At 36.3% G+C, this 27,037-nt stretch overlaps 3 protein-coding genes across 3 annotated transcripts; all 3 read right to left on the bottom strand.

Moving 5' to 3' along the window:
* Positions 1–938: 938 nt before the first annotated feature.
* LOC141333521 (mitogen-activated protein kinase 12-like) lies at positions 939–6,231 on the bottom strand. The gene is made up of 12 exons (XM_073838550.1): positions 6,008–6,231; positions 4,822–4,951; positions 4,586–4,644; positions 4,357–4,468; positions 4,225–4,254; positions 3,952–3,999; positions 3,752–3,866; positions 2,216–2,287; positions 1,867–1,946; positions 1,678–1,756; positions 1,433–1,606; positions 939–1,288 (listed from the first exon to the last, which is right to left on the bottom strand). The coding sequence occupies exons 1-12, from the start codon at positions 6,124–6,126 to the stop codon at positions 1,212–1,214; spliced, it is 1,095 nt and encodes a 364-aa protein (XP_073694651.1). The 5' UTR covers positions 6,127–6,231; the 3' UTR covers positions 939–1,211.
* A 1,429-nt stretch (positions 6,232–7,660) lies between these two features.
* On the bottom strand, positions 7,661–15,599 carry mapk11 (mitogen-activated protein kinase 11). The gene is made up of 12 exons (XM_073838549.1): positions 15,384–15,599; positions 11,513–11,642; positions 11,273–11,331; positions 10,962–11,073; positions 10,782–10,811; positions 10,568–10,615; positions 10,323–10,437; positions 10,136–10,207; positions 9,777–9,856; positions 9,586–9,664; positions 8,953–9,126; positions 7,661–8,726 (listed from the first exon to the last, which is right to left on the bottom strand). Exons 1-12 carry the CDS (start codon positions 15,494–15,496, stop codon positions 8,653–8,655), a joined length of 1,086 nt encoding a protein of 361 aa, XP_073694650.1. The 5' UTR covers positions 15,497–15,599; the 3' UTR covers positions 7,661–8,652.
* Positions 15,600–16,020: 421 nt separating this feature from the next.
* LOC141333333 (scavenger receptor cysteine-rich domain-containing protein DMBT1) lies at positions 16,021–24,663 on the bottom strand. Its single transcript, XM_073838314.1, is given in 11 exon segments — positions 16,021–16,626; positions 16,718–17,073; positions 17,178–17,486; positions 17,573–17,878; positions 17,981–18,277; positions 18,996–19,301; positions 19,403–19,711; positions 23,189–23,494; positions 23,678–23,983; positions 24,047–24,508; positions 24,630–24,663. Coding segments are annotated over 11 exon segments (2,997 nt in total). The 3' UTR covers positions 16,021–16,620.
* Between the last annotated feature and the right edge of the window lie 2,374 nt (positions 24,664–27,037).

Genomic DNA, 27,037 nt, shown 5'->3' with positions numbered 1-27,037 from the left:
AAATTTTAACAGAAGGTTAAACTGTTTAAATTTAGCTTTTAGTTGGCATCATTTCATTAAAGATACTGCCTGCCATCTGTGCTAAAAAATATCGTTAATCCTTATTTTTAAAACATAATCTTACTTTCTGCACTTCTATACTGGCTGTCAAAGATGTCAACACTTTGAAAAAGATCCTGCACAATAAAAAAGGAGTATAATTTTAACTGTAAAATAACAGTTATTTAACAGTAAATTGCTGTTAAATGTATATTTTTTTAAACTACAAATTTTTTTTTAAACCATCATGTTTCTTAATAGTTTATGTTACCTTTTCTGTTTAATGAATGCTTATTACGTTATTTAAGTGTTGTGTGTTAGCATGATGGTGTTTTGTGTTTGCGAATGACTTTGTGCACCTTCTGTGTATAAACTTTGTGGAAAATTTTGTTAATAGTAGAAAACAAATTGTTGTTGAATTTACTGGTTTGCATTCATATTTTTTGTTTGTAAAATACAGATTTATACTGCAAAATGTGCTATTTGTTCTATGATTGTTGTTTTTTGCATTTCATTAGGAAATGTTTGATCTGTGTAATCTGTGGGAAAGTAGTACAAAGTAGTGCACTTTCAGCAGTAACATAGATAAGCATTATTTTTCGTGTTGGATGCTTGATTTTTGAAAACTTATGTAAAAAGAAGTTGTGCAACTTAAGAAAGGCCAAGGTCGTTGCACTGAGAGAAGATAAATATATTACATTTTCAGAGTAAATGCATAAAGATTAATATGTTTTACAGTATTTTGCTTGAAAATTGCACATTTAATGTACTTGCTGTTACTTGTTAATTTACAAGCAATTCTTGAAATTTGTTTCACAACTGTTTTTCAGTCTAATAAATCATGACACATATTAAGATGGATTTATTTATTAATAATAAAAAACAGGTGAGGTGTTCAGTGTGCTAACCATGGCATATGCTGTGCAAACTATTGTGGCAATAAGTTAAGACCTGATTAGTAAAGACTAGCTTTCAAATGCAATGGCCTTTGGTTGCAGGTAAAACACGGATTTTGCCTATTCAAGTCATGTAAGAAAGAGAATTCACGTAACCGTATAATACTGTGGATCCTCATCACTGAGCAACATTGTGACAAACTCTTACATTTAATTACAAAGTCACATAGTTTACAAGTATTCCATTTTCTCTCGTCATACATTTATGCATATTATTCAGAGGGATGTTTCTTTTGAGTCTCTGATCTCTGTGATGGGAGGCTGGAATGATAGGATCTCTGTAAAAGTGTGACCTGAAAAGTGAGAGACAGAGATGACAATCAATCAGAAAAGTATCGAGTTGTACATTGTGACCGCTCTTCATGTGTTTCTCTATTATTTAAAAAAAATAGAATCTAGCAGTTCTCTTATTTTAGATTTAAGATGTTATCTCATACGTTTCCATTGGTCCAGAGGCAGTTCTGTGTTGTCCATGGAGTGATCATAAGGCAGGGCCTCCGTTTCCTCCTCAGGTTCTCTGAACTCTGTGAACAGCGGGAGCTCAAGCGCCTCTGCAGCGCTCACACGTTTCTCTGGATCCAAAACCAGCATCCGCTCAAGAGCGCACACAGCTGAAAAAGATGCTCATTAGACACTTACAATTGAGTCTTTCAGTGTAGCAAAAGAAAAAAAAAAGACTTACCTTCTGAGCTGGCTTTAACGAAAATAGTATTTAAGTCTTTCTTTGGCACTTTAGGTAGACCTTTGATGTAGTTTTTGGCCTGTTTGGGTAAATGAAGAAAACACATGCATCAATTATGTATGTGAATTGTGAATTGTGTGTGCAGTCCATTCCTCTTCTAGTGTTTCTTTTTATCTGTAATACACTCACATCTTGGCTCTGTAGCTTCACAATGAAATCCGGTGTTGGCGTTCCTGTGATTTTCATGATCTCTCTCAGCTGGTCCAGATCTAAAAGTCTATGTCAAGGATTCAGTGAGATAATAGAGGCAATACAAGTCCTTGTTTGGAGTTGACACAGAATCTGTTTAATCTCTAATGTGGATTGTGGAAAAGCATTTTTGCTAACAGTAAGGTCAATTCACTATTTGTATATAGAGAAATATGCTACATGTAAATACATAAGCAAAGAGCAACATATTGTTTTCCATTATGTTAAATCATTCAGATAATCATTAAAGTCACAAGAAGATGTGAAAGCAGAATTGTGAAAAAGATACGGTCATTTCCTTTGAAAAGTGGCCTTCCGAGCAACATCTCCGCCATTATGCAGCCCACTGACCAGATATCAACTAAAACAGAAACAGAGTTTATTAGAACACTAGATGATTAGTAACTACTAGCTAGTTTGTAATTAAAATTTGGTTGCACCATATGTTCTTAAGGCAACATGTATGAAGTATATTGGCATAATATAACATTTACCCTCAGTAATCTAATAGCAACCTTTAAATTAGTATGCGTGAGTTGTTGAAATGTTGTGCATTTCAGTTTTTCCTTGTTTCAGACGTCTTGTGCCTCTCATAACCAATGGTAAAAATACATTAATATTGAAATAAAAATAAAGGTTCCAAAAATGTGTTTTTGCAGCGATGCCATAGAAGAACCATTTTTGGTTTCCCAAAAAACCTTTCAGTGAACAGTTCTTAAAAGAACCATTTTGAAGAACATTTAAAAAATCGAAAGAATTTTTTGATTATAAAGAACCTTTTCTGCATTTGAAAGGTTCCATGGATGTTCAAGGTTCTTCATGGAACCATCGATGCTCATGAAGAACATTTATTTTTTAAGAGTGCAGGTAACACTTAATTTTAAGGACCAGTTATCACAATTAACTAGTTGCTTATTATCATGCATATTACTAGCATATTGGCTGTTTATTAGCAAAGCACATATTAATGCCTTATTTTAGGTCCCTTAATCCTTCCCCATATCTAACTTATTAACAATTAATAAACATCAAATTAGGAGTTTATTGAGGCAAATGCATAATTAATAATTCATAATGTGTGTAAAGTGTAACCAAATTTATTTATTATGGTTAATTTTATTTAACATGCAAATCACCAACCAATGCACACAGAAGTGCGCTGTTTAGGTTGGGCTGGTGTTGAGCCACTAACAAAGTAATTTATAAACATAATGTTTTCTCCTTTTAAAATGTAATGTAAACAAATGAATATGTCATATATATTTAAACATTTTAAGTCTGACAGGTAAAACAAGAGCTTATTGATTAAATTCCATCCATCTGCTACTTTATTAAAACCTAATTTCTGGTCCAAAGTCTTCTGTAAATATTTAGTTCATATATAGATTTCATGGTGAAAAGCAAAAATATTTAGTAGTGCATAAGTTGTAACTTAGTGCCTCCTTAATAGTTGTAGCTTAAGCCAGTGGTTCTCAATCCTGGTCCTGGGGGACCCCTGCTCTGCACATTTTGCATGTTTCCCTTATTTAACACCTGATTGAGATCATCAGCTCATGAGGAGAGAGATCCATGAACTGAACTAATCAGCTAATGATCTCAGTCAGGTGTGTTAAATAAGGGAGACATGCAAAATGTGCAGAGCAGGGGTCCCCCAGGACCAGGATTGAGAACCACTGGCTTAAGCACAACTGGTGCAACCAACCATAGACTGATACTGAGCTCTGCTCATTGAGATCTCAATGCCCTACACTGACATCTTGTGGGTAAACGATGTAATTGCTGCATTTAGTTGTACCTTTTTTTTATTGGTAGTTCTGTATCTCACCTGTCTGTGTGTAGTGCATCCAGTTGAGGATAACCTCTGGTGCTCTGTACCAGCGGGTCACAACATAACCCGTCATCTCTGAATCTGCCTGACGTGCAAGTCCAAAGTCAAGGATCTGCACAGAAAGGTTACAGTTTTTAAATTTGTGAAGATTTTTGAAATTCAAGCTTTTTAGGAAAGTTGTGTAGTTGGATTAATACCTTCAACTCACAGTCCTGGTTCACTGCTAAATTTCCTGGTTTGAGATCCTGAAAAACAACAATCAAAGTAGACATTTATAATAAACACATGACTAAGACATACACATCTAATTAAGCGGTAAAATGCTCCAAACACAAATGCATGCCTCCATAAACTTTCTCAGACATAATAAAAGAGAAGAGATGGACAGAGGATGAATGAAAGTCAGGGTTGAATGAAGTGGTCACCCAACCCCCTCTATGCATCTATTTAAACTCTCAAAGGTCACTTACCCTGTGAATGATCCCGGCTGAATGAATGTACTGTGGAAAAAGAGCAAGAACAAGAGATTTATAGATACCACAAAGCCATTAAGAAGGGTGTAGTGTTTCACAAATGTGATTGTGTTTGTATCTGTGCCTAACCTTCAGACCCCTCAGTATCTGATAGACCAGAAACTGCACCCTGTCCTCCGATAGTCTCTCCATCTTCATCAGCTTCCCCAAATCAGTACCCATAAACGGCATCACCAAGTAACTGAGAGAAAAAGACATGAGCTGCTGTTTCATTGTTGCTCTGTGTTGACAACAAAATCTATTTTTTTAGGTTGAAATCTCCTAAAATAGTGCATTAGAATGGAAAGAATTGACTTACAAATCCTGAAATCTGTCCAACAAGATTTCCGAGGTAAAGACATCCAGCAGTCCAATAACCTGAACAATTGGTTAGAATTAGATATTACAGTGCATCCACATCATTAACTTAGTAAACATTTGCCAAACTTTATATAGATAGGCGAAACAATGGAAAATGGCAACTGTGGGGTTATTAATTAATGACACACAGTTCTTTAATAATGTAAACGGTAAAAGTAGATGTTGGCAACATACATTCTCATGTTTCATGTGCTTGAGGAGTCGTAGCTCTCTGTATGCACGCTTGGCGAACAGTCTGGACTGGAACGGCCGGTGCAGCTTCTTGATGGCCACACGCACTCCTGTCTTACGGTCAATGGATGAACTTTGGACATAGTGAGAAGAGTAAAATCAATGCTTGGCAATTGTCTTTATAATAAACTACAAGACCATTGCAAGGTGTGAAGTCCACCATCCGTGGACATTGCATGGTCATGTTGATTGCATCTTTCTTCCTCTATGTCTGGACATGAAAATGTGGTCAGGAAGGAGGTTGTGTACGTAGCGTAATGTGCAACAGGTTCATTACTCAATTCCAAACTTGAGCAACTTGGACAAGTGAAGAATTTATTAAAGCGGAAAAAGCTTGCTGAAGACCAACACAATGTCTTTAATTCGCCAACTTCTGCTTGTTAAACGCAGACAAAGGCATCAGCAGGGAGGCTTTGTTATGTGACCTCTTCTCTTGCAAAGGGAGGAAAGTTTACAGAGGGTTTCACCCGGATAAAACATGAGGCCTTCAGTTGAAGGAAAATGGTTTAAAAAAACTGCTGGAAGTGTATGATGCCATTAAAAAAATATGGCTAATCTGAGTTCATTGTGCATTGCACAGCTTCCGTGAGAAACATCCTCCTTTCTATGTAAATTACAAGCCTAGTAGACTACTGCTTTGTTTCAGCATTAAAAGTAAATGTAACATTTTAATAGCCTAAAGTTTAACAAAAAGCGATTTATGGGGGTTTGGAGCCCTAAACAAAAGCGTGAGGGGCTTATATGTTAAATAATACATTGTAATACGTTTAGGTGCATCTACAGTACAGTTAAACAGCATTTTATAGCATTTTTTAGTTTCAGCAGTCACAAATGTTAACTTTGCAAGATAGTTGAAGACACTTGCGAACTTGCGTTCGTCAGCGGTAACCATAGCAACAGTATGCAGCTCGAACGAAAGTACTTGTATTTCTTAAAAATTGTGTAATACATTTTTATATAACAGTAACAGAAATCGTTATTAAGAAAGGTTTATTGCGCAAGACGGATCATTGTGCCGAATTCCAAAAACTACGGAACTGAAAATTTGAAAGTCGATTCCCTGAAAGTAACTGAAGAAATCGGACACGCTAAAGAATTATGAGCTTTTAAATAATAATAATATACTTACCAGACAGTTCCATACGCCCCGGTTCCTATCTGAATGAGATCTCTGTATCTCTCCGGCACGTCCCAAACAGTTCGGTTTATCTCCTGGCGATAAAATCCTGTCCTGGTTCGGAGTGACATCCTCAGAGAATGTAGAAAGTATATTTGAAATATGAAACTATCCTTTTACGTTCTCATCGTTTATCGGGTATTTTGAGAAACTCTCAGAGAACGAGCGCAAACGGAGCGCAACTTGGAGAGCACCGGTAGATTTGGGGGCGGTTCAAAGTTTCCACAATTACGCACTGGATACGCGCTGGAATAAACATTTGAACATCGCAAAGCAGCCTTTTCGGAATTATATTAGAACTGTAAATTAGGTTTAAATGACTCCTCCTAGTTTTAAAATACTTAACAGTTGATGGGTTTCAGGAAAAGAGCTGATTTTATTAAAAGAGATGGTGAGGGGGTCGTACATACTTAAGGGGACTGGCTGACTCACAAAGGGAGAGACCCATCCAGTCTCTGAAACAGCTGAAGGTAGTTTTTTTCTTTGTGAAAAGGCATGCAAGAGAGAAGATACTTAAGGCACTTTAAACAACATCAGAGAAGTGACACTTGGTTTGTGGTTAGTATATATTTTTTTAAACTCTGTATTGTACTGAAAGCAGGGCAGCTGTTGATAATGCTCATTTACATAAATTGTAAATGTGAGAAACCACACCTATTTTCCCCATTCAGTGTATGGGGGTGCTAATTAGTTTCATGACATCAAATTAGTCATTCAGGATCTCCCAAAACAGATATTGAGAAATTATTGTGACACTAACTTTGGTTACACTTCCGGAAATGCAACTTCCTATTTTGAAAAGAAAAAAAAAGCTGTTAATTTTGTAAACATCTGCTGCTGTTCCCCTAATACATTTTAAATATTGTGTAATTCATTTCACTAGACGTAAGAAACACTCAGAAGACTAAGTTGAAATTGCTTACTCAAAAAAAGAAAAATGACCAGGGTCATTTCAAGATTTTTTTCTTGGACATGGATATTATTATTTACATAAGTTCTTGTTTTCTTATATTCCTAAAACTGTATACAGTCAAAAACTATTCTGAAAAAAAAAAAAAAATTCAGACACCATATATTGGGTGCAAGACACTACAGTTCATTTATGTAAGTGAGGAAAGCAAAATAAACTGTGACATATTATACCCAAGAATTCTTTATACCATGGACTACCAGTAAAAAATAAAAAAAATTTGGGACCAAAATTATTCAGACACTTTGACCTGACCATGTTTGCTTTTTAATTGCTAATGCAAACTTTTTACACCAGAGACTGAACAAAATTAAACATTGCTTGGTAATTGGTCAACAAAGTATTCAGCTGTCTGAATTTTTGGTTGATTGTAATCCATACCTTTCTGTCAAAATTATCTGACATTATCAAGATGAGTTTGCTCTGACACAATTTCATTACCATTTTCTAAACTGTAGCGAATAAACTGTGATAATGTGAGAACAGTTAAAGGTGTCTGAATAAATTTTAGTTTGACTGTATATTTTACATTTGTATTAATTAAAGGCAGTATGGCAAAATATAAATACCGACTTACTCGCTCACTTATTTATTTGTTTGCTTGCATTTTTTCATAATGGACATTGATATAACTTTGCTGAATTGTAATGAAAATAATGTGACGATACAAACAATCATAATGGTCTTAAAAGTTTTGTATTATATATGCAAGATACAATTTATTTTATCATTGTTTTGTTTGTTTTGTTTTGTGAGTAAATTATGACCCAGGCATAGTTTGTGATAGATATTGATATAGATATTTACAACTGATTTGTACTGTAGAAATAGATGTGGAACTTGGGTATTACAATTAATGACCTCATACAACTTGCTTGTTCTTTAAATAACCTGAGAAAAGAACAACTGTTTGTCCAGCATATGTTGAATTAACCCGCACTGTTGTGGCGTAAACTAACAGTTTTATTTAACCTTTTGTTAAGAAAAGACAGTATTTGTGTTTTCTACAACTAAACAACTATTAATCACCTAAATTTCACCTGAGGAGTGATTCCATGCGAACACATATGATGCATTTGAGGTATGTTATTATATTCAGATAGCCTTGCGGATGCAAAACGAGTAAAGACAGATTATGTAACTGATTCAGTTTTATACAGAGACGTTTGTACATTGATGCATATATGAACTTTTTAAGACACACATCCCACTCTGTCCAACATTGTAAACATATTTTCTCCTCTTCCTCCGGCTTAAGTTTGTTTTGGTCTCATATGAAAGACACCATACCCTGCTTCACCTATAGACATGTGTCTCACATCAAATATAAAAAACACTCAAAACACACAACTCTGCACACATCATACACACACAACATGCACCTTGTAATATTAATACATTGTGTCTATGTTCAAACAATACCGCTCATGTTTTGCTCTTAATTAAGTATGTGTGAACACACACCCATATACAGGAAGGGCATCATGCTGTGGAAATACACAGTCATTGTCTCTGGTTGGACTGTAAGATGTTCATAAAGTATGTCCACCAGTCCTGCAGGTCGTATGTTTGAAAGACAGACAGTGGTGAGGGGCGGCATCTTCCTGGATTGTAGTTGCGCTCAGTTTTATTGTTCAACCTGAAGACTTTCAGGTTTGTTGGGGGGATCTTTAAAATTGCTTACTTCCTCAAACACAAGCTCTGTTGAAGGAGAGAGAGACAGTGAATTTCCTTAGCTTAACTTCCTTTCCATACCAAAATATTAGTTAATAAAGTTAAATACAAGCTGATAAAGACAAGCAAATATGAAACAGTGATGATTTTATATTAGAAGGTATCAATTTTGATAGATTATGTTCACAATAGCTTCAGCATGGTGGTGTTTTAGTAAAAGTTTACAACATTTACTTTAAGATTTCGCTCTCACCTTTCCATTCCTCTAGTGTGCGATCCTTGCTCTCAGGGGTTTGATCATACGGAGGCGCTTCTGGTTCATCGTCAGGATCGTGGTATTGGGAAAAGTACGAATGGCACAGAGCTTCACTGGCTGAAATCCTCCCGTCACAGTCTAACACCAGCATTTTTTTTAACAGATCAACCGCTGAAATCAAAAAGGATGGAAAAGAGTTGAAAAGCAGTGAAATAATGAGATTTTTTAAAGTACTGTTTAAAATTATAAAACAACTTTTTGCAGAATTGATTGTACATCAAGGATGCTAACATTCATGATAACTTTTTTAAGTTTTAAAAATCATTCTAAATTAAATCACGACTGTAACAATAATGATACAAAAGAACAATGTAATTGGAACTTTTAGAACGTTTGTTCCAGCTGATGATTGATAAAAACTTTGACAGCCAATCAGAATCCACCACAATATCATTGGAACTTTCAGAACTTTTTTTTTCCCACCTGACATAACATTGATAGCCAATCACAATGCAGAAAACGTCAAAGAGCTTGATCATTAAAAGTGGCAGATGGCATAAGCACAGCTAATATGGCATGTGGGCACTAATATAGTTATCATTGTTAATGCGAGCAGGCCTTTAGTCTTACCCAGTGGATTTGCTCCTCTAAATATCTTCGCCAGGTCCTGCTGAGGCATGTGTGGAAGAGACTGGATGTACTTTTGAGCCTGGATGCATAATACCAAACAATTTCGAGTCAATTTATCATCCATCAAGAACATTAGACACTGTTAGTGTTTAAAAATGAAACCAAAAACTAAACAGTTGGTCTCTTCTGACATGTTCGGAAGATATCTTCTTCAAAACGTCAGGCGTTGGAGTGCCTACAACCTCCATGATTCTCTTGAGCTGATCTATATCTGAAGAAATTATGTTAAAGATGGTACAGTACAGATACTGTTTAGAGTTTTCAGCTAAAAGTAAAGTCTGGCTATAAGAAAGCTTGGCATAGAGAGATACCCATCTGATGCCTCCATCTTCAGAAACTGTTTTCTGGTTCTGGTTCAGCTACTGTAATTTAATTTGAACCACTTAGGCTGTGCTTTCCTCACCTGCCTTACAGGAAGCAAGACTCACTCAAAAACCGCACATAAACACACTAAGGGGAGGTTTAAGTGGCTTTCGTGAAGGAAGGATACAGTCGTTGCCAGGAAACAAAACCTTCCCCTTCAGAAGTTCACCCATGATGCATCCAACTGACCAGATATCCACTGTAAAACACATTTAATCGTATTTAATCAATTGCACAGAATATAAGAACTCTATAATGTATCTTTTTAAAAAGAAAAGAGTTTAAGGTGCATGTTAAGATTGAAGAGCTTTTACCTGTCTGGTTGTAATGCATCCAGTTGAGCATGATCTCAGGTGCTCGGTACCAGCGAGTTGCTACGTAACCCGTCATCTCATCATCTGTCTGCCTGGCTAATCCAAAATCCAGGATCTGACATTTAAAATGATGATTTAAAAATAATAATAATAATAATAATAATAATAATTAACCAGGGAAATGCACTGGTGATGCAGGAATTAGTTGTTGTTTGGAAAGGCACCAAAAGGGAAGCTTTTCTCACCCTGAGTTCACAATCTTCATTCACTGCTACATTGCTCGGCTTTAAATCCTGAAAACATGCATGCAAATTATAATTTTTAACATTATATGATGTAACATATTGTTAAAGCTATGTAAAATCAACTTTGTTCCAATAACAGTTTAAAAGCAACAAGTCTTCAGTGCCCTGTAAAGTGGACACTTAACAAAAACTGAGAAGGAGGAAAAGCACTCACTCTGTGAATGAGGCCAGCTGAATGGATGTACTGTTTGTAAATAAGAAAAAAATCAAGCCATGAAAAAACAGTAGGACAGAGACATAAAAAACTGCTTGCGTCTGCAATTCAGAACTGATTCTAACAACTGTTTGTGTCCTTTTGTATGTGTGTTTGTTAAAAACAGAACTGAAAATGTACCTTAAGGCCCCGGAGAAGCTGATAAATGAGGAATTGTACGTGTTCATCTGAAAGTCTCTGAAATTTGACAATGTTGTTAAGATCTGCTCCCATCAGGTTGGTCACAAGGTAGCTAGAAAGACACACACCATCTTAGCTTATATCCAAACAAGGGCTTTTAAATCATCATGCACTTGGAAATAAAAACAACTATTGACTGATAATTGGTTGACTGCAAGTTTGAAAGGTTTTTATCATTTTAGTTTCACAGACATCTAAAAAGCTGTTAATGCACTCTCAAATGAAAATATAGTCACCGGGCAGACACTCACACCTCATTGAATTCTTCAAGAGATGCTGCCGGGGTGAAAACGTCCAGCAGTCCGATAACCTGGATTACAGAAAAAATAACACGAGTGACTTAAGTGGCTCTAGATTTGTTGTTTGAACAGACCTCGAATCAGATTATTTGTTTGATTAATGTCTAGCAGTTTTATGAGTTATGTTGGTCCAGGACTGGACATTTGGTGTTTGTGTGTTCCCTTGTGTCATTGTGTTTGCGGGGGACTTACATTCTCATGTTTCATGTGTTTGAGGAGTCTCAGTTCTCTGTACGTTCTTCTGCTGTGGATGAGTGACTGGAAAGGCCTGGAGAGCTTCTTGACAGCCACTTTCTGACGAAGGCGCACATCATATGCTGAGCTAGAGAGGGAAACAGAAACGTTTGGAATTATTCGGTTTAAATCAAAACTAAAGATTCTTTCTGAGACTGAAATCATTTGTCATGATAACAAGACTGGTATGTTCCAGTTAAATTTGACCTTTTTTTCAATGGTATCACTTCCTCATAGCAGTGGACTATATTAAACACGTTCGTTCTGAATGAAAGCAGTCACATGCACTTTTATGTTCTTTATTGCACCAAATGCTCTGGAGAATCATGTCTAACATGAGTGCCAGACTCAGAAGTAATGAATAAATACATAGAAAAAGAGACACTTGGCTCACTTTTCAGAGGCTCTAGAGTCATATCAGAAAGTCTAATTATTTTAAAGTTTCAGAAGGGCATCTGAGAAATTATGTGGGAAAGCTAAAGAAATTGAGTCATAATTCCTGCAGTGACTCAGGTTTTTGAATGTACTTTAGTCTATTGAATTAAATAAATCAAACCCTCTGGCAAGTCTTTAGAACTTGATTAATGAAGGTATTCTTAGAAATACATTCATCAAGATGCAAGATGCTGTCCTGGGGTTTTCTGCAACTGAATCATGCAATGTCATTTTATTTATAAAAATATTTTTATTTATAAAAATGTATTTTATTTCCACACTAAAGTCTCTGTTAAAGACAAGAGCACCCAACCCCCATTTGGGATACTCCCATTCCTTGTTTCAACCCTCCACACCCCAGGTCTGCCCTGCCCCCTTCCTTTAAAATGAATCAGCTCTGCTGTGAAGAAGTCAAATAATCACACTATAGGAAAGGGCTTAATGTGAACAATGCAAATTCACAGCTCATTTGAGTAAGAAAGTGTTTGTGGGAGTGTGTGTGTGTGTGTGTGTGTGTGTGAGAGAGAGAGAGATTCCTGGGGAATAAAATGACAGACATTAACAGGGTCTGAATAAGAATGGTTCTTTTAATTCTGAATGAACGTGAATATCTGAATATTTAAATTCAAATTAAGATCACATATGAGGCTTATTTTGAACTGGGATATTGTGACTAAATGACTATCGCATTGTTGGTTTTGCATGCTTTATTACAGCGCTATGGGATCAGGCCAATTATTAAAACAAAACACAACAATAACTTAATCAGGCCTCTCATGTCAACTGCAATGTCTCTATAATCACATCCCCAGGCTGTTAGAAATAGCTGAACCTATTCAACTCGACATGGGATCCAATCAGCAGCGATTAAATCTCCTGTGTAAATCCATTGTTAGTGTTGTGCATCTTTTAATGTAGATAATGAAATAATTAGGTCTCAGGTGGTCTCGAGATGTTGTGGGGCATCTGTGTCACTGACAATGTGCTGCATCGCATCATTTTTCAGAGCTGGCAAATTTCCCAAACAAACGACAAGAAACACTGGTAATAGCTTCCAAAACAAGACACCCATGTGATGGCCTCAAGCAGTGCTCTCTGCTGGTGCTTTTCTTTTCAGATGCCTTGGGATTGGGCATATTTGCTAGTTATAGATTTTATTTAACATTGTCAACCCCATCTACACTAATTTCAGCATCTGCCTGAGGTGAACAAGACCTGTGAAGTTTGCTTTAAAAAAAATAGAGTAGGATTTTGCAGTGTTCAGTTCCTGAATAACTGGAGCCACTGTTTACATGATTTATATTCATTGCAATAAATTAAAATGAGAATTTTAGTTTTATAGATTATTATTAATATGTAAAATATAAAGTTCACCCAAAAATTCTAATTTACTGAAAATGTACTCACCCTCAAGCTATCCAAGATGTAGATGAGTTAGTTTCTTCATTGGAACAGATTTGGATGAATTAGCATTACATCACTTGCTCACCAAAGGATCCTCTGGAGTGAATTGAAGCACTCCAGACCATGAACAAATGTTTTGTGAAGTGATAAGCTACATGTTAATAAGAAATAAATCCATCATTAAGATGTTTTTGAGTGTCCATAATTCATAATATTGCTTCTGAACAACTATGTCGGTGGGTTTTGATGTGAGAAGACAACACACAATGGATTTTGCACTGGAGAAAACATTATTATGCATTATGGACTTGACAATTTAAAGCTAAAATGACTTATTTTTTCTTACAAACACAGTTTTTCACTTCACAAGATGTTACTTGATGGACTGGAGTAGTGTGGGTTACTTGTGGATCATTGTGATGTTTTTATCATCTGTTTGGACTCTCATTCTGACGGCACCCATTCACTGCAAAGTATCCATTGGTGAGCAAGTGATGTAATGCTAATTTATCCAAATCTGTATTGATGAAAATCCAAAGTAATTTCCATCTTAGACTGCCTGAGGTAAAATACATTTCGATCCAATTTTCATTCTTGGGCGAACTATTCTTGTAAGCCATTGTGGGTTTCCTTTCAGTTAATAACTAATGAAGAAATATTTATACCATCATGAGTCAGACAGATTTTGACCTGTCTCTCTTACACAAAGCTGTTAGAGCAGTAGCTTGCAGAGTGGAAACAGCAAGGCCTGATTACACAACAATTGTGAAACATGGTAAAAAAAAGTTGGGAAGAGGAAGAGAAACATGTATACTTGCAAACCTAGTTTAGCATATCATCTATATGAGTGTGCAACTGCTGGTGCATCAAAAATGATGTGATGCACTTACATATAAATTGACTGACATGTTTAAAGTATTTGCAAATTAGCATGGTAGAAATGGGGAGATGCTGAAGCCAGAAGCTGTGTCGCCATGGCAACCGTTCCAGTCAGTCACAGCACGAGGGAGGCTAGAGGGTTCTAATGTTGTAGCTGAGATGCTGCCGTGTGCAGCGCAATGTAAATCTCTCAGAACGAGTGCATTATGGCAGGACAAAATATCTGGATGTTTTCCCATGCAGATGGACGTCAGATGCTGATGGGGGTGTGGCACGAGTTAAACTGGAAAACGGCCTCACTTTAAGACCAGAACTGAATCGGCCTAGCATGTTGTCTCCTAGAGCAATATTGTGGTGACAGATGGGCATGTTGGAAGGTGGTTTATACAACCGAACAAAACATATTTACAGCTTTTTAAGCCTTAGTACGTGGTCATTCTGTATAAAAACACAAATGACAAAACTACCTGTGATATACAGGAAATGCCTTGTTTTTTTTTTCTTTTAAATTCTGTCTTTGTGTTCTTGAATGCCGTATGCATAAACCAGCTTTCAGTTCAGATGAGGGCAATTTAATTTTTCTAATACTATAAATATCTCTGGAGATGCCACATGAGGTCATACAGAAATTGTTGCAGAAGGAATGATTGACAGATGTCAGTAAACAAAAGCAGCAGCAGCATTTATCACAATATAAACAAATTTAAACATCAATGCCAACAAATGTAATTTCAGTATAAAATATTTTGTTAAATGTTTTCCTCCTAGTGATTGGTTATCACTGTGGAAAAAGTCAGGCTAATGTTTTTCCGGATGTTGTTTTGTCAGGCTTTATTCCTGCCTCACCCTCTCCTCCTCTTGTACGCTAAATTACGAATCTTACTACGACGAAGGCTCCGCTAATGAATATTAATTTGTTCATGCTGACGTTGCTTAGTAACCTTCCTGGTGCGCCCTACTGTAATATTAATAAGCCACGCCTTCAGTTAGGGATTCGATAGAGGTCTAGAGGCGAACGTCGGCGCTTCAGCCAATCAACGGTTATCTCGTTAATATTCATAAACCAACCCTTCCGCATAGTAGTATTCGAAATCTCGCTTGCTGGACTCACCATACTGAGCCATATGCGCCCGATCCAACCGGTGTGAGATTCTGGTATCGTTCTGGCACCTCCCAGACAGTCTTGTTTAGTTCTTGCCGGTAGAATCCCGGTCTTGTCGACATCTCCTCTTCCGTTTAAAAAGACGCTCTTTATTACTAAACTGTCAGTAAAACATTAACGCATCCGCCAGAGGGATATGCTTATGTGTGGAGGCAGCCGGCTTTAGTCTCTCTATTTGCCAGAAATGGGAGGAACCGCCTGTGATGCGTGTGTGTGTGTGTGTGTGTGTGTGTGTGTGTGTGTGTGTGTGTGTGTGTGTGTGTGCCTGTGTGTGAGAGAGAGAGAGAGAGAGAGAGAGAGATGGGGGATGGGACAGGCAAATAATTCATGTTATTAAAATAAAACAACAACAATAATAATATACATAAATATCACTATTATCAGTAAAGTACCAATAATCTATACCAATAATAACTGTATATGCCTGTTATCATGACAATTCTAAAATAAACTATTTTACTTTTACAAAATAACTCACTTTAATTTCAAAAATTAAATCTTAACCTAGAAAGCAATACAAAAAGCAAACTGATAAAAGTTTACTAGCTTTATTTATTAGTTATTTCAATATGAACCCATAACTGAATGCTGAAGAACATTGAAAACTGTATGAAAATATTAAACAATATTAAATATGAAACATAAATACTATGCAGATTTATTAAAACAGCAAATGCAGCAAATTACACTTTGTAATGCAATTAATTTCTTTATTAAAAAGAGGCTACCAATCAAAATTCTTTGAGAAACATTTCATTAACAGATTTTTTTTTATATAAATTGCTAGTCATTAATTATGCATGATACTAAAGTCTAACTGCAGTTAAATGCATTCTGAAATAAATTAGCAAAAAACGTATAAAAAATAATTATGTGCAAGAACCTTAATCATTTATTAAAGAAAAATTCCTCAGACCATTCATAGATGCACAGAACTAACATTATTTTAAAGTTTCATGAGCTATATATAACATCTCAGTGTTAAGATTTTCAATCAGCTGTACAATCCAAAGATTTTTTTTTATTTGGTTTAAGAGCTGATGTGAAAAAGAGAAATTATTTTGTAACGCAATTAATAGTATCTGATAAAAGTTCACACAACTTGTTTAAAAACAAAGCAACAAAATGCAATTTCTGTGATTGTCAGCAACCGACTCCAAACTAGGAAACAGCTCCATCTAGTGTTTCATCCCTAAAATGTGAAAAAAGAGAAACTTTCAAAAAAACACAAGAGTGCATGCAATCAAAAAGTTAATTTCTTTAAACTAGGACGAGAAACTGACCTGACAGATGAAAGGCAGGCGCTCAAAGCAGCAAGCGTCCATCCATCCAAACCTGTTCGGTTCTTCCTTAAGAAGTTTTCCACAAAACTTGCTCCCTGGGTCCTTTGGAAACTTTTGATGCCATGACGCATACTCCACATACGGCCCACCGGTCCACAGCCAGGGTGAACAAGCGAAGAGCATACTCCGTTCAAGCCCGATCCATACTCCTTCAGTGATTTCTTTATCCTGCAGCATTTCTGTAATGTAATTGTGTGCCCCATCATTTAAAATGTGTGCCAGTGTCCGGTGGTGAGTTTGGCAATATCCTAGTGCATCGATCCAGCTTTTTGAATCGTTGATATAGGTATAGTCATCTGAAATAGACATTTTTATAGACAGTCAGTGTACAAACAAGGACTAGTAATATTCTAGATGCCAGTGTAATAGCCCTTATTTTTTATTTATGTAATTGACTCACATTGGCAGATGACTCCAGCAACTTTACAATGACTAGTGTTCTGTACGTCCCATCCCGGTGATCTACATCTCTTTAGAGTTTGCTCATTCCCATAACAATTTACATTATTCATCCATATTGGTCCTGAGCCCTTCCCAAAAAAAGCACCTCTTTTTGCCTCTATAGCTTCCCCACAGCCAATCTCTCTACACACCACTGCAGCATCTTTTATATCCCAGCCATCATCACACACTGTTCCCCATATTCCATTATGGAGAACCTCCACTCTTCCAGAGCAAGAGCTGGAGCCATTCTGGAGTCGAAGTTTGGCTAACAAACAATAAATGAACAGGTCAGAAAGGTTGATGGCACCATGTCAGGCAGACAACCTTTATGATGAAGCATTATTCACTTACGTCCACAGATAACGCCAGCATCTTTTTCATGGCTACAGTTTTGTCGAACTCTTCCACTGTATATGCAGTTCTTCAGTGTAGACTCTGTTCCATTACAGCTCACATTATTCATCCATACTGGTCCTGATCCTTGTCCAAAAAAAGCAGCACTCTTTACCTCTGTCACATTGCCACATCCCATCTCTCTACACACCACTTCAGCATCTGATAGATCCCAGCCATCATCACACACTGTTCCCCACTGTCCATTGTGGCGAACCTCTACTCTTCCAGAACATGAACGACTGCTATTGACTGTGACAGTAGCTGAAGCACATGGCAAAAGAAACAAAATTGTTTTATGTGTATAGAGATGGCGTGAATGGACAAAAGCATATTAAAATCATTGTTTAAAGTTTTATGACTCACGTTGACAGATGACTCCAGCACCTTTATTACTACTACAGGAGTTAATTTCATGTGATCTGCAGCTCTTCAAAGTAGATTCTATCCCAGTACATTGTACATTCATCCACATTGGTATTGAATTCTGGCCAAAATAAGCGTGACTTGCATCTATGACACTCCCACATCCCAGTTCTCTACACACCACTGTGGCATCTTTTTTATCCCAGTCATCGTCACACACGGTTTTCCACTGACCATCATGAAGAAACTCCACACGTCCAGAACAAGAGTTGTCACCATTTACCAACCTGACAGTTACTGCTCACACAGAAAATAAAAAGTTTATTTTTTCTTCTATATACCTTTATTTGAAAAAGAACAATGGCACACTGTGTTTGACAGAACAAGAATTTTTACCTCTCTTGGCCCTAGTAAAAAACATATATATTTAAAGTATATTTATTTCATACTAAGTATATTTTAAATCTATTAAGCAATATAAATACTGTAATAAAACTTTATTTGGAGTACTACTTGTGCACAATGCACATTTCTTAATATTAAGCCTAAAGTATGTTTTAATGTCACTGTTGATGAGGATTGTGTGAACTGTAAACAATATTGGTCTTTTAAAGGCAATATGTTTAAAGTGTATCTAAAGTATACTTGCTTTAACTTAAGCACTTTAGCACAATCAAATATACAGTCTTTAGCACTACTTCCGCACAATTAAAGTGCTAAGTACAAAATTACTTGTTCCAGTGTAGCAGACCTTAAGTATAGTAGTTTAGTATACTAAAAGAACAATTGCATGGTATTATTTATTGAGTGCATAATATGTAAATGTAGTTGTAGTATACTTAGCATGAAATACATTTATTTTAAATATATTTTCATATATTTATTTTTCACTAGGTGGGTCATTCCTTAAAAAGGGTTAGGGTCAACTAGAGGTCCCAGGATAAAAAAGTTATTTTTTTCCCCCCAAAAGTATTATTATTAAATGCTTAAATTGTAAGAATATTTTTTAACTCACATTGGCAGATGACTCCAGCATCTTGTTGATGGCTACAGTTGTGTGTTCCCCATCCATTTGATGAACAGTTATTCAGAGTAGATTCATTCCCAGAACATTGTACATCATCCATCCATATCTGTCCTGATCCCTGACCAAAATAAGCACCACTCTTTGCCACAATTACACTCCCACAGCCCACCTCTCTACAAACCACTGCCTCATCTCTAAGATCCCAGCCATCATGGCACACTGTTCCCCATGTTCCATTATGAAGAACCTCCACTCTTCCAGAACAAGAGTTGTCACCCATCATCAACCGGACAGCTATTATCCCCACAAGTAAGCAAATTAGACAAAAAAGTTATTTTTTCCCCCCAAAGTATTATTATTAAATGCATAAATTGTAAGAATATTTTTTAACTCACATTGGCAGATGACTCCAGCATCTTGTTGATGGCTACAGTTGTGTGTTCCCCATCCATTTGATGAACAGTTATTCAGTGTAGATTCATTCCCAGAACATTGGACATCATCCATCCATATCTGTCCTGATCCCTGGCCAAAATAAGCAGCACTCTTTGCCACGATTACATTCCCACAGCCAGTCTCTCTACACACCACTGCAGCATCTGATAGATCCCAGCCATCATCACACACTGTTCCCCATGTTCCATTATGAAGAACCTCCACTCTTCCAGAACAAGCATTGTCACCATTCACTAGTCTGAGTTCATCTGTACTAGCGGCAGTTTTAAAACCTGTAGATGCTACAGAGTTCAAATGCAGATTTTTTTCAATAAACTATTAAATAATTTAATCAGAGCTAGTTCTGAGACATTTAAGTAAGCTTGCACAGTGCTTAAAATGCATCAATGACCAAGATTCATTTTAGTGTAAAGCCTACTGCTCTTACCTAGAAGCAGAAAGAGTTGCATAAACCACAGCATAGTGGCTAAAAAAAAAAAAATAACAAAGCAAAGCAATTAAATAAAGGTTACAGATATCCACTCTTATATGAGCATATCTAGCTATAAAGTATATTATTATAAAAACAAGTGATTACATTTTTAAATGCTGATTAAATATGTTTTATATCTTATTAATACCTGCTAAAGGGTTCTCCTCTTCATCTCAGATTAAGTCTGTCTGTTTAAGAAGTGATGTGGATATGCTTTCCTTTTTGGCCAAATATTTTTTGTATGTAAAGGGATATTGTATTATTTTTGTTAAACAAACTTGTACCTCAGAATTAATTTACATCTTACAGTAGAAGTTTCTGATACGCATGCCTAATTTGTTTACCAGGAAAACAGGAAATTCAGCATTGAAATGGAATTCTATGGAAGCTTGTTGCTTGGAAAAGTCATTGGCGTAGACATTATGTCACATTAAGTTTTTAAGGGCTGGAAACTTTTCAAACTTAGGATTTTTTTGTCTGATTTCTGTTTTTCCAGGAGTCGGTCCAGGAAGAAGGTATTCATTCAGGCCTAGCCCTTGAAATTTTAAAGAGAAACTGAATACAGTTATGTTCCTTCCATTGTGGTGGATCATGTATGTAAAGTATTTTCTTTACATGGTTACATGGCCTGCCTCTAGCAACTTGCTCGTTTCTTGTACACTTTGGGATCTGTAACAGCTGATTTTCAGTCAGTCACAATTGATGCAGTACTGCTTCCTTTGGAGCAGCTAGAATCCTCAGATTGTATGCTGGGTCAGTTAGGAAGTACTGGACAAACAGAACTGACTTGTGGGTGCAATAAAGATGCTCTTTATTACTAAATTGTAAGTAAAACATTAATACATCCGCCAGAGAGATATGCTTATGTTTGAAGGCAGCTGGCTTTACTCTGCCTCTATTTGGTGTTTCTAATTTTGTGGGTGTTTTCAAACTGGTGTGGGTTTCTAAATCATGCAATGAAAATAGGGCCTCTTACCAGACCCTACCCTTAAACATAACCACACTGTGATGTGAACCAATCAGGTAACATGGTTGAAAACGCCCCTTTGTTCTGGCTACGCCCAACAACAACAGCAAAAAAATCACTTTAATTTTAAAGATGAATCCTAACGAAGAAAACGATACAAAAAGCAAACTACCCAATGTTTACTAGCATTGTTTATTAGTCATACCAATATGAACAGGCTGAAAAACATTGAATGAAAATTTTATGAAAATATTAAACAATATTAATTATGAAAATTAATATAATGCAAAATGTATTAAAACAGCAAATGCAGCAAATTACACTAATTTATCAAGACACATTTCATGAATATTATTTTAGTAATTACTAGTTATAAATTATGCATGATACTAAAATATATATTTTTTTAAAGTTGGATATAATAGAAAAGTGAATTTAAAAAACAGAACAAGAACATTAGTCGTTAAAAATAAACTTCAAACCATTTATAGACACTCAGAAATAGCATTTATTTATCATTAGCCATATTGAACAGCTTAATAGAAACTCTAAAATACACTTTTAAAAATAAAGGTTCCAAAAGGATGTTTTTGCAGTGATGCCGTAGAAGAACCATTTTTGGTTCCCTAAAGAGGCTTTCAGTAAACAGTTCTTAAAAGAACTTTTTTAAAGAACATTTAAAAAATCTAAAGAACCTTTTCTGCATTTAAAAGTTTCCATGGATGTTCAAGGATCTTCTTGGAACCATCGATGCCAATAAAGAACCTTTGTTTTTAAGAGTGGAAAAAGACATTATTATATATGTAATTATTGTATTATAAAGATATTTTTCATATATAGGCAACTTTCAGCTGTACACTCCAAAGAAGAAAGATGATTTATGAGCTGATATAAAAAAGAGAAATTATTTTGTAATGCAAATAACAGTATCTGTCACAAGAATAAACAACCAAACAGGACTGCTTATTCCTGTAACTTGTTTTAGAAACAAAGCAAAACATTTTTATCATGGCATCTTGACTTCTGTGATCATCAGAAACCGATTCCAAACTAGGACACAGCTCCATCTAGTGTTTCATCCCTGATAAGACATGATAAAAGATAACAATTTTAGACTCCATGCAGGCATTTGCAGACTTGACACTGAACATTAAAAAACCATGAGAGTGTCTACAGTCAAAAAGCCAATTTCATGTAGGACCAGAAACTGACCTGACAGATGAAAGGCAGGTGCTCATAGCAGCAAGCATCCATCCATCTAAACATGTCCTTTTCTTCCTTAAGAAGTTTTCCACAAAACATGCTCCCTCTGTCCTTTGGGAACTTTTGATGCCACGACGCATACTCCACATACGGCCCACCGGTCCACAGCCAGGGCGAACAAGCAAAGAGCATACTCCGTTCAAGCCCGATCCATACTCCATCAGTGATTTCTTCATCCTGCAGCATTTCTGTTATGTACTTGTGTGCCGTGGCATTTAAAATGTGCGCCAGTGTCCGGTGGTGCGTTTGGCAATATCCTAGTGCATCAATCCAGCTTTTTGAATCTTTGATATAGGTATAGTTGTCTGAAATAGACATTTAGCAAAATTTCTGTTATTTTACTATGATTATAACAAGTTTGATAAGGATATATGAATGTTCTATTCTTTGCTAATTACAGTTATGAAAATATTTGTTTCTATACTGCTTAGTTTAATACACACTTCTCAGGTTTGGTAAAGATATTGAATGAATAAGGTTTGCACATTGTAAATTTTGACGTACAATGGCCGTTTCTTTGAGAACTGGTCTGGGCAGCAGCAGCAGCTGCAGCTGTAGACAATACAAAAGCAAAAATTATGAAAATCACTTTAGTCAAATGTATAAACAAGGACTAATAATATTCTGGATGGCAGTGTAAGTGGTTTCATTTTTATTTATGTATTTGACTCACACTGGCAGATGATTTTAGCATCTTTATAATGACTACAGTTCTGTACGTCCCATCCTGGTGATCTACATCTCTTTAGAGTTTGCTCATTCCCATAACAATTTACATTATTCATCCATATTGGTCCTGAGCATTTCCAAAAAAGCACTCCTTTTCCACCACACATTTTAATCTCCAATATATTTATATAACGTAATATATATTTTATTACAAAAAGAAATAATAACACATATCATGAAAGAATAAAAATCTATTTGATTCATGCTTTCTTATTTATATCTGTAGGGTCATTGCTTTGAAAAGAAAATGCACAATATTAAATACTTTTAGTTCTATGGATGTTTTTGACTCACAGCTGCAGATGACTCCAGCATCCTCATAATGTCTACAGTCATGTATTCCCCATCCACGTGTCCTACAGTTCATCAGTGAGGACTCTGTGCCATTGCAGTTTATGTCATCCATCCATATCTGTCCTGATCCTTGTCCAAAATAAGCAAAACTCTTTGCACTGATCACATTCCCACAGCCAGTCTCTCTACACACCACTGCAGCATCTTTTATATCCCAGCCATCATCACACACTGTTCCCCATGTTCCGTTATGAAGTACCTCAACTCTTCCAGAACAGTTGTTATTACCATTCACCAACTTGATAGCTATAATCCAAACAAATATTATAAAGAAACAAATAGTTTTTTTAACCTTTGAAAATAATCAATGACATACTGTATGTCATATGAAAGAATGAGACTCTTTAATTCATGCTTTCTTATATTTAAATCTAGGGTCACCAAATATTATAAAATTATACTTCAGTTTTATGTATGTTTTTGACTCACAGTTGCAGGTGACTCCAGCATCTTTATGATGTCCACAGTTATGTTTTCCCCATCCATTTGTCTTGCATTTTGTCAGTGAGGACTCAGTGCCATCACATTTTACATCATCCATCCATATCTGTCCTGATCCTTGTCCAAAATGAGCAGCACTCTTTGGCTCGATCACATTGCCACAGCCAATCTCTCTACACACCACTGTAGCCTCTGTAAGATCCCAGCCATCATCACACACTGTTCCCCATGTTTCATTATGAAGAACCTCCACTCGTCCAGAACAAGAGTTGTTGCCATTCATCAACCTGACAGCTAATTTTAACAAAAGTAATAAACAAGACAGAATGTATCTATTATTTGAAAATGCTCAATGACATATGGCATTTGAAGGTACAAGACTTTTAGAATTTAAATAATTTCTTTGTATTTAGATTTCTTGGGTAATTCCTTTAAAAAGTGCAATATTAAAACACTTCTTTAGTTCTATGAATGTTTTTGACCCACATCGGCAAATGACTCCAGCATCTTCATAATGTTGACAGTTATGTGTTCCCCATCCTTTTGTGCTGCAGTCCATCAGTGAGGACTCAGTGCCAATGCAATTTACGTCATCCATCCATATTTCTCCTGATCCTTGTCCAAAATAAGCTTTACTCTTTGCCTCAATAACATCCCCACATCCAATCTCTCTACACACCACAGCAGCATCTGTTAGATCCCAGTAATCGTCACACACAGTTCCCCATGTTCCATTATGAAGAACCTCCACTCGTCCAGAACAAGAGATGACACCATTCACCAGTCTGATTTCAACTGTACTAGATACAGTTGGAAAACCTATACATGCAATAGCATCAAAGATGCAGATTATTAATATTTAATTTTACTAATAGTTCTGAAACATTTATTGCTTTTATCGTGCTGAAAATTATTTCAGTGTATAGCATAACAGTCTTACCCAGAAGCAGAAAGAGTTGCATGAACCACAGCATACTGGCTAAAAATATATTAGAAATGACAATGTTATTCATGTTGAATCCTCACACAAAATGTGCATTGCTTTGCCTTATCTACACTGCTTTCTCAGTTAATTATAATATCAATAGTGCATTTAGCCTGGTTTCAAAGCATTTTTTAAAGTGTTAGACAACTGTAAAAACTGTAACTGTAAAAATTCTAAACATCTACTCTAAGTCTAATTGTATAACTGTTTGTATTTAGTCATATTGTAATCAAATATAAATATGATGTTATAATAATATATAATCACAGTGTTAATACCTGCTAAATGGTTCTCTTCTTCAACTGTTTGAAAAGTGAACTCATGACAGTTTTTCCACCTGCTTCCCCTTCATGTCATGCTCCACACATTTTTATTTAAAATAGATAACGTATTTGTTAAACAAAACTTTTGCTGCATGAAAAGACTGGATGTGTACCTCATTTGTTTACCAGGAAAACATGAGATTAAACAATGAGCCTCTGTATTTGGAAGCTTGTTACTTTGGAAAGTGAAAATGAAAGTGACTTGACGTGTAGCCAAGTGTAGTGTCCCATACACCAAATTTGTGCTTTGCATTTATCATATCCAAGAACACACACACAACAGTGAGTAGTGAACACATACACACACAACATGAACACATGCCCGGAGCAGTAGGCAGACATTTTTTGGTTTGGTGCCTTGCTGAAGGGGGTCTTACCTCAGTTGTGGTATTTAAGTTGGAAGAGGTGGATTCACTCCCGCCACCTACAATCCCTGCTGGTACTCGAACACGCAGCCTTTGGGCCACAACTAGGTTTTGTTAAAAAATAATTTCTCTAAACAACATTTCATCAGCGCACTAAGAATCCAATATGAAGCAATTAAATCTTCAATCTGCATCTTTTGTTGATTTTGTTGAATCTTTAATTGCACATTAACTTTTTATCTTTGTGTGCCATGATTTTATTTTGTCTCAAAATGAAGTAGAGAAAGCAGGGATAATTGTACAAACTCTTGGTGCTTGTGTATTTATGCAAAAAATGTTTTGCCTCAAGCTTTGAAATCTCAGATGTACAGTCGTGGCCAAAAGTTTTGAGAATGACACAAATATTAGTTTTCACAAAGTTTGCTGCTAAACTGCTTTTAGATCTTTGTTTCAGTTGTTTCTGTAATGTACTGAAATATAATTACATGCACTTCATACGTTTCAAAGGCTTTTATTGACAATTACATGACATTTATGCAAAGAGTCAGTATTTGCAGTGTTGGCCCTTCTTTTTCAGGACCTCTGCAATTCGACTGGGCATGCTCTCAATCAACTTCTGGGCCAAATCCTGACTGATAGCAACCCATTCTTTCATAATCACTTCTTGAAGTTTGTCAGAATTAGTGGGTTTTTGTTTGTCCACCCGCGTTTTAAGATCTGGGGAGTTTCCAGGCCATGGACCCAAAATGTCAACGTTTTGGTCCCCGAGCCACTTAGTTATCACTTTTGCCTTACGGCACGGTGCTCCATCGTGCTGGAAAATGCATTGTTCTTCACCAAACTGTTGTTGGATTGTTGGAAGAAGTTGCTGTTGGAGGGTGTTTTGGTACCATTCTTTATTCATGGCTGTTTTTGGGCAAAATTGTGAGTGAGCCCACTCCCTTGGATGAGAAGCAACCCCACACATGAATGGTCTCAGGATGCTTTACTGTTGGCATGACACAGGACTGATGGTAGCGCTCACCTTTTCTTTTTCCGGACAAGCCTTTTTCCAGATGCCCCAAACAATCAGAAAGAGGCTTCATTGGAGAATATGACTTTGCCCCAGTCCTCAGCAGTCCATTCGCCATACTTTTTGCAGAAGATCAATCTGTCCCTGATGGTTTTTTTTTTTTTTTTGGAGAGAAGTGGCTTCTTTGCTGCCCTTCTTGACACCAGGCCATCTTCCAAAAGTCTTGGCCTCACTGTGCATGCAGATGCGCTCACACCTGCCTGCTGCCATTCCTGAGCAAGCTCTGCACTGGTGGCACTCCGATCCCGCAGCTGAATCCTCTTTAGGAGATGATCCTGGCGCTTGCTGGACTTTCTTGGATGCCCTGAAGCCTTCTTAACAATGCAGTGGAAAGTTTTTTTTTTCGGGATTAAGTTAATTTTCATGGCAAAGAAGGACTATGCAATTCATCTGATCACTCTTCATAACATTCTGGAGTATATGCAAATTGCTATTATAAAAACTTAAGCAGCAACTTTTCCAATTTCCAATATTTATGTAATTCTCAAAACTTTTGGCCATGACTGTATGTGACAAACAAGTTCATGATGCATAGTCATCTTTAAATGATTTATTTATGTAGGCGTATTTATTTATTTATTTATTTATTTATTTATTTTATTA

Source organism: Garra rufa, chromosome 4 (genome assembly GCF_049309525.1).
Source record: "Garra rufa chromosome 4, GarRuf1.0, whole genome shotgun sequence".
Lineage (NCBI taxonomy): Eukaryota > Metazoa > Chordata > Actinopteri > Cypriniformes > Cyprinidae > Garra > Garra rufa.
Note: the sequence above shows the minus strand (reverse complement) of the source record. Positions and strands in the feature narration are given on the sequence as shown.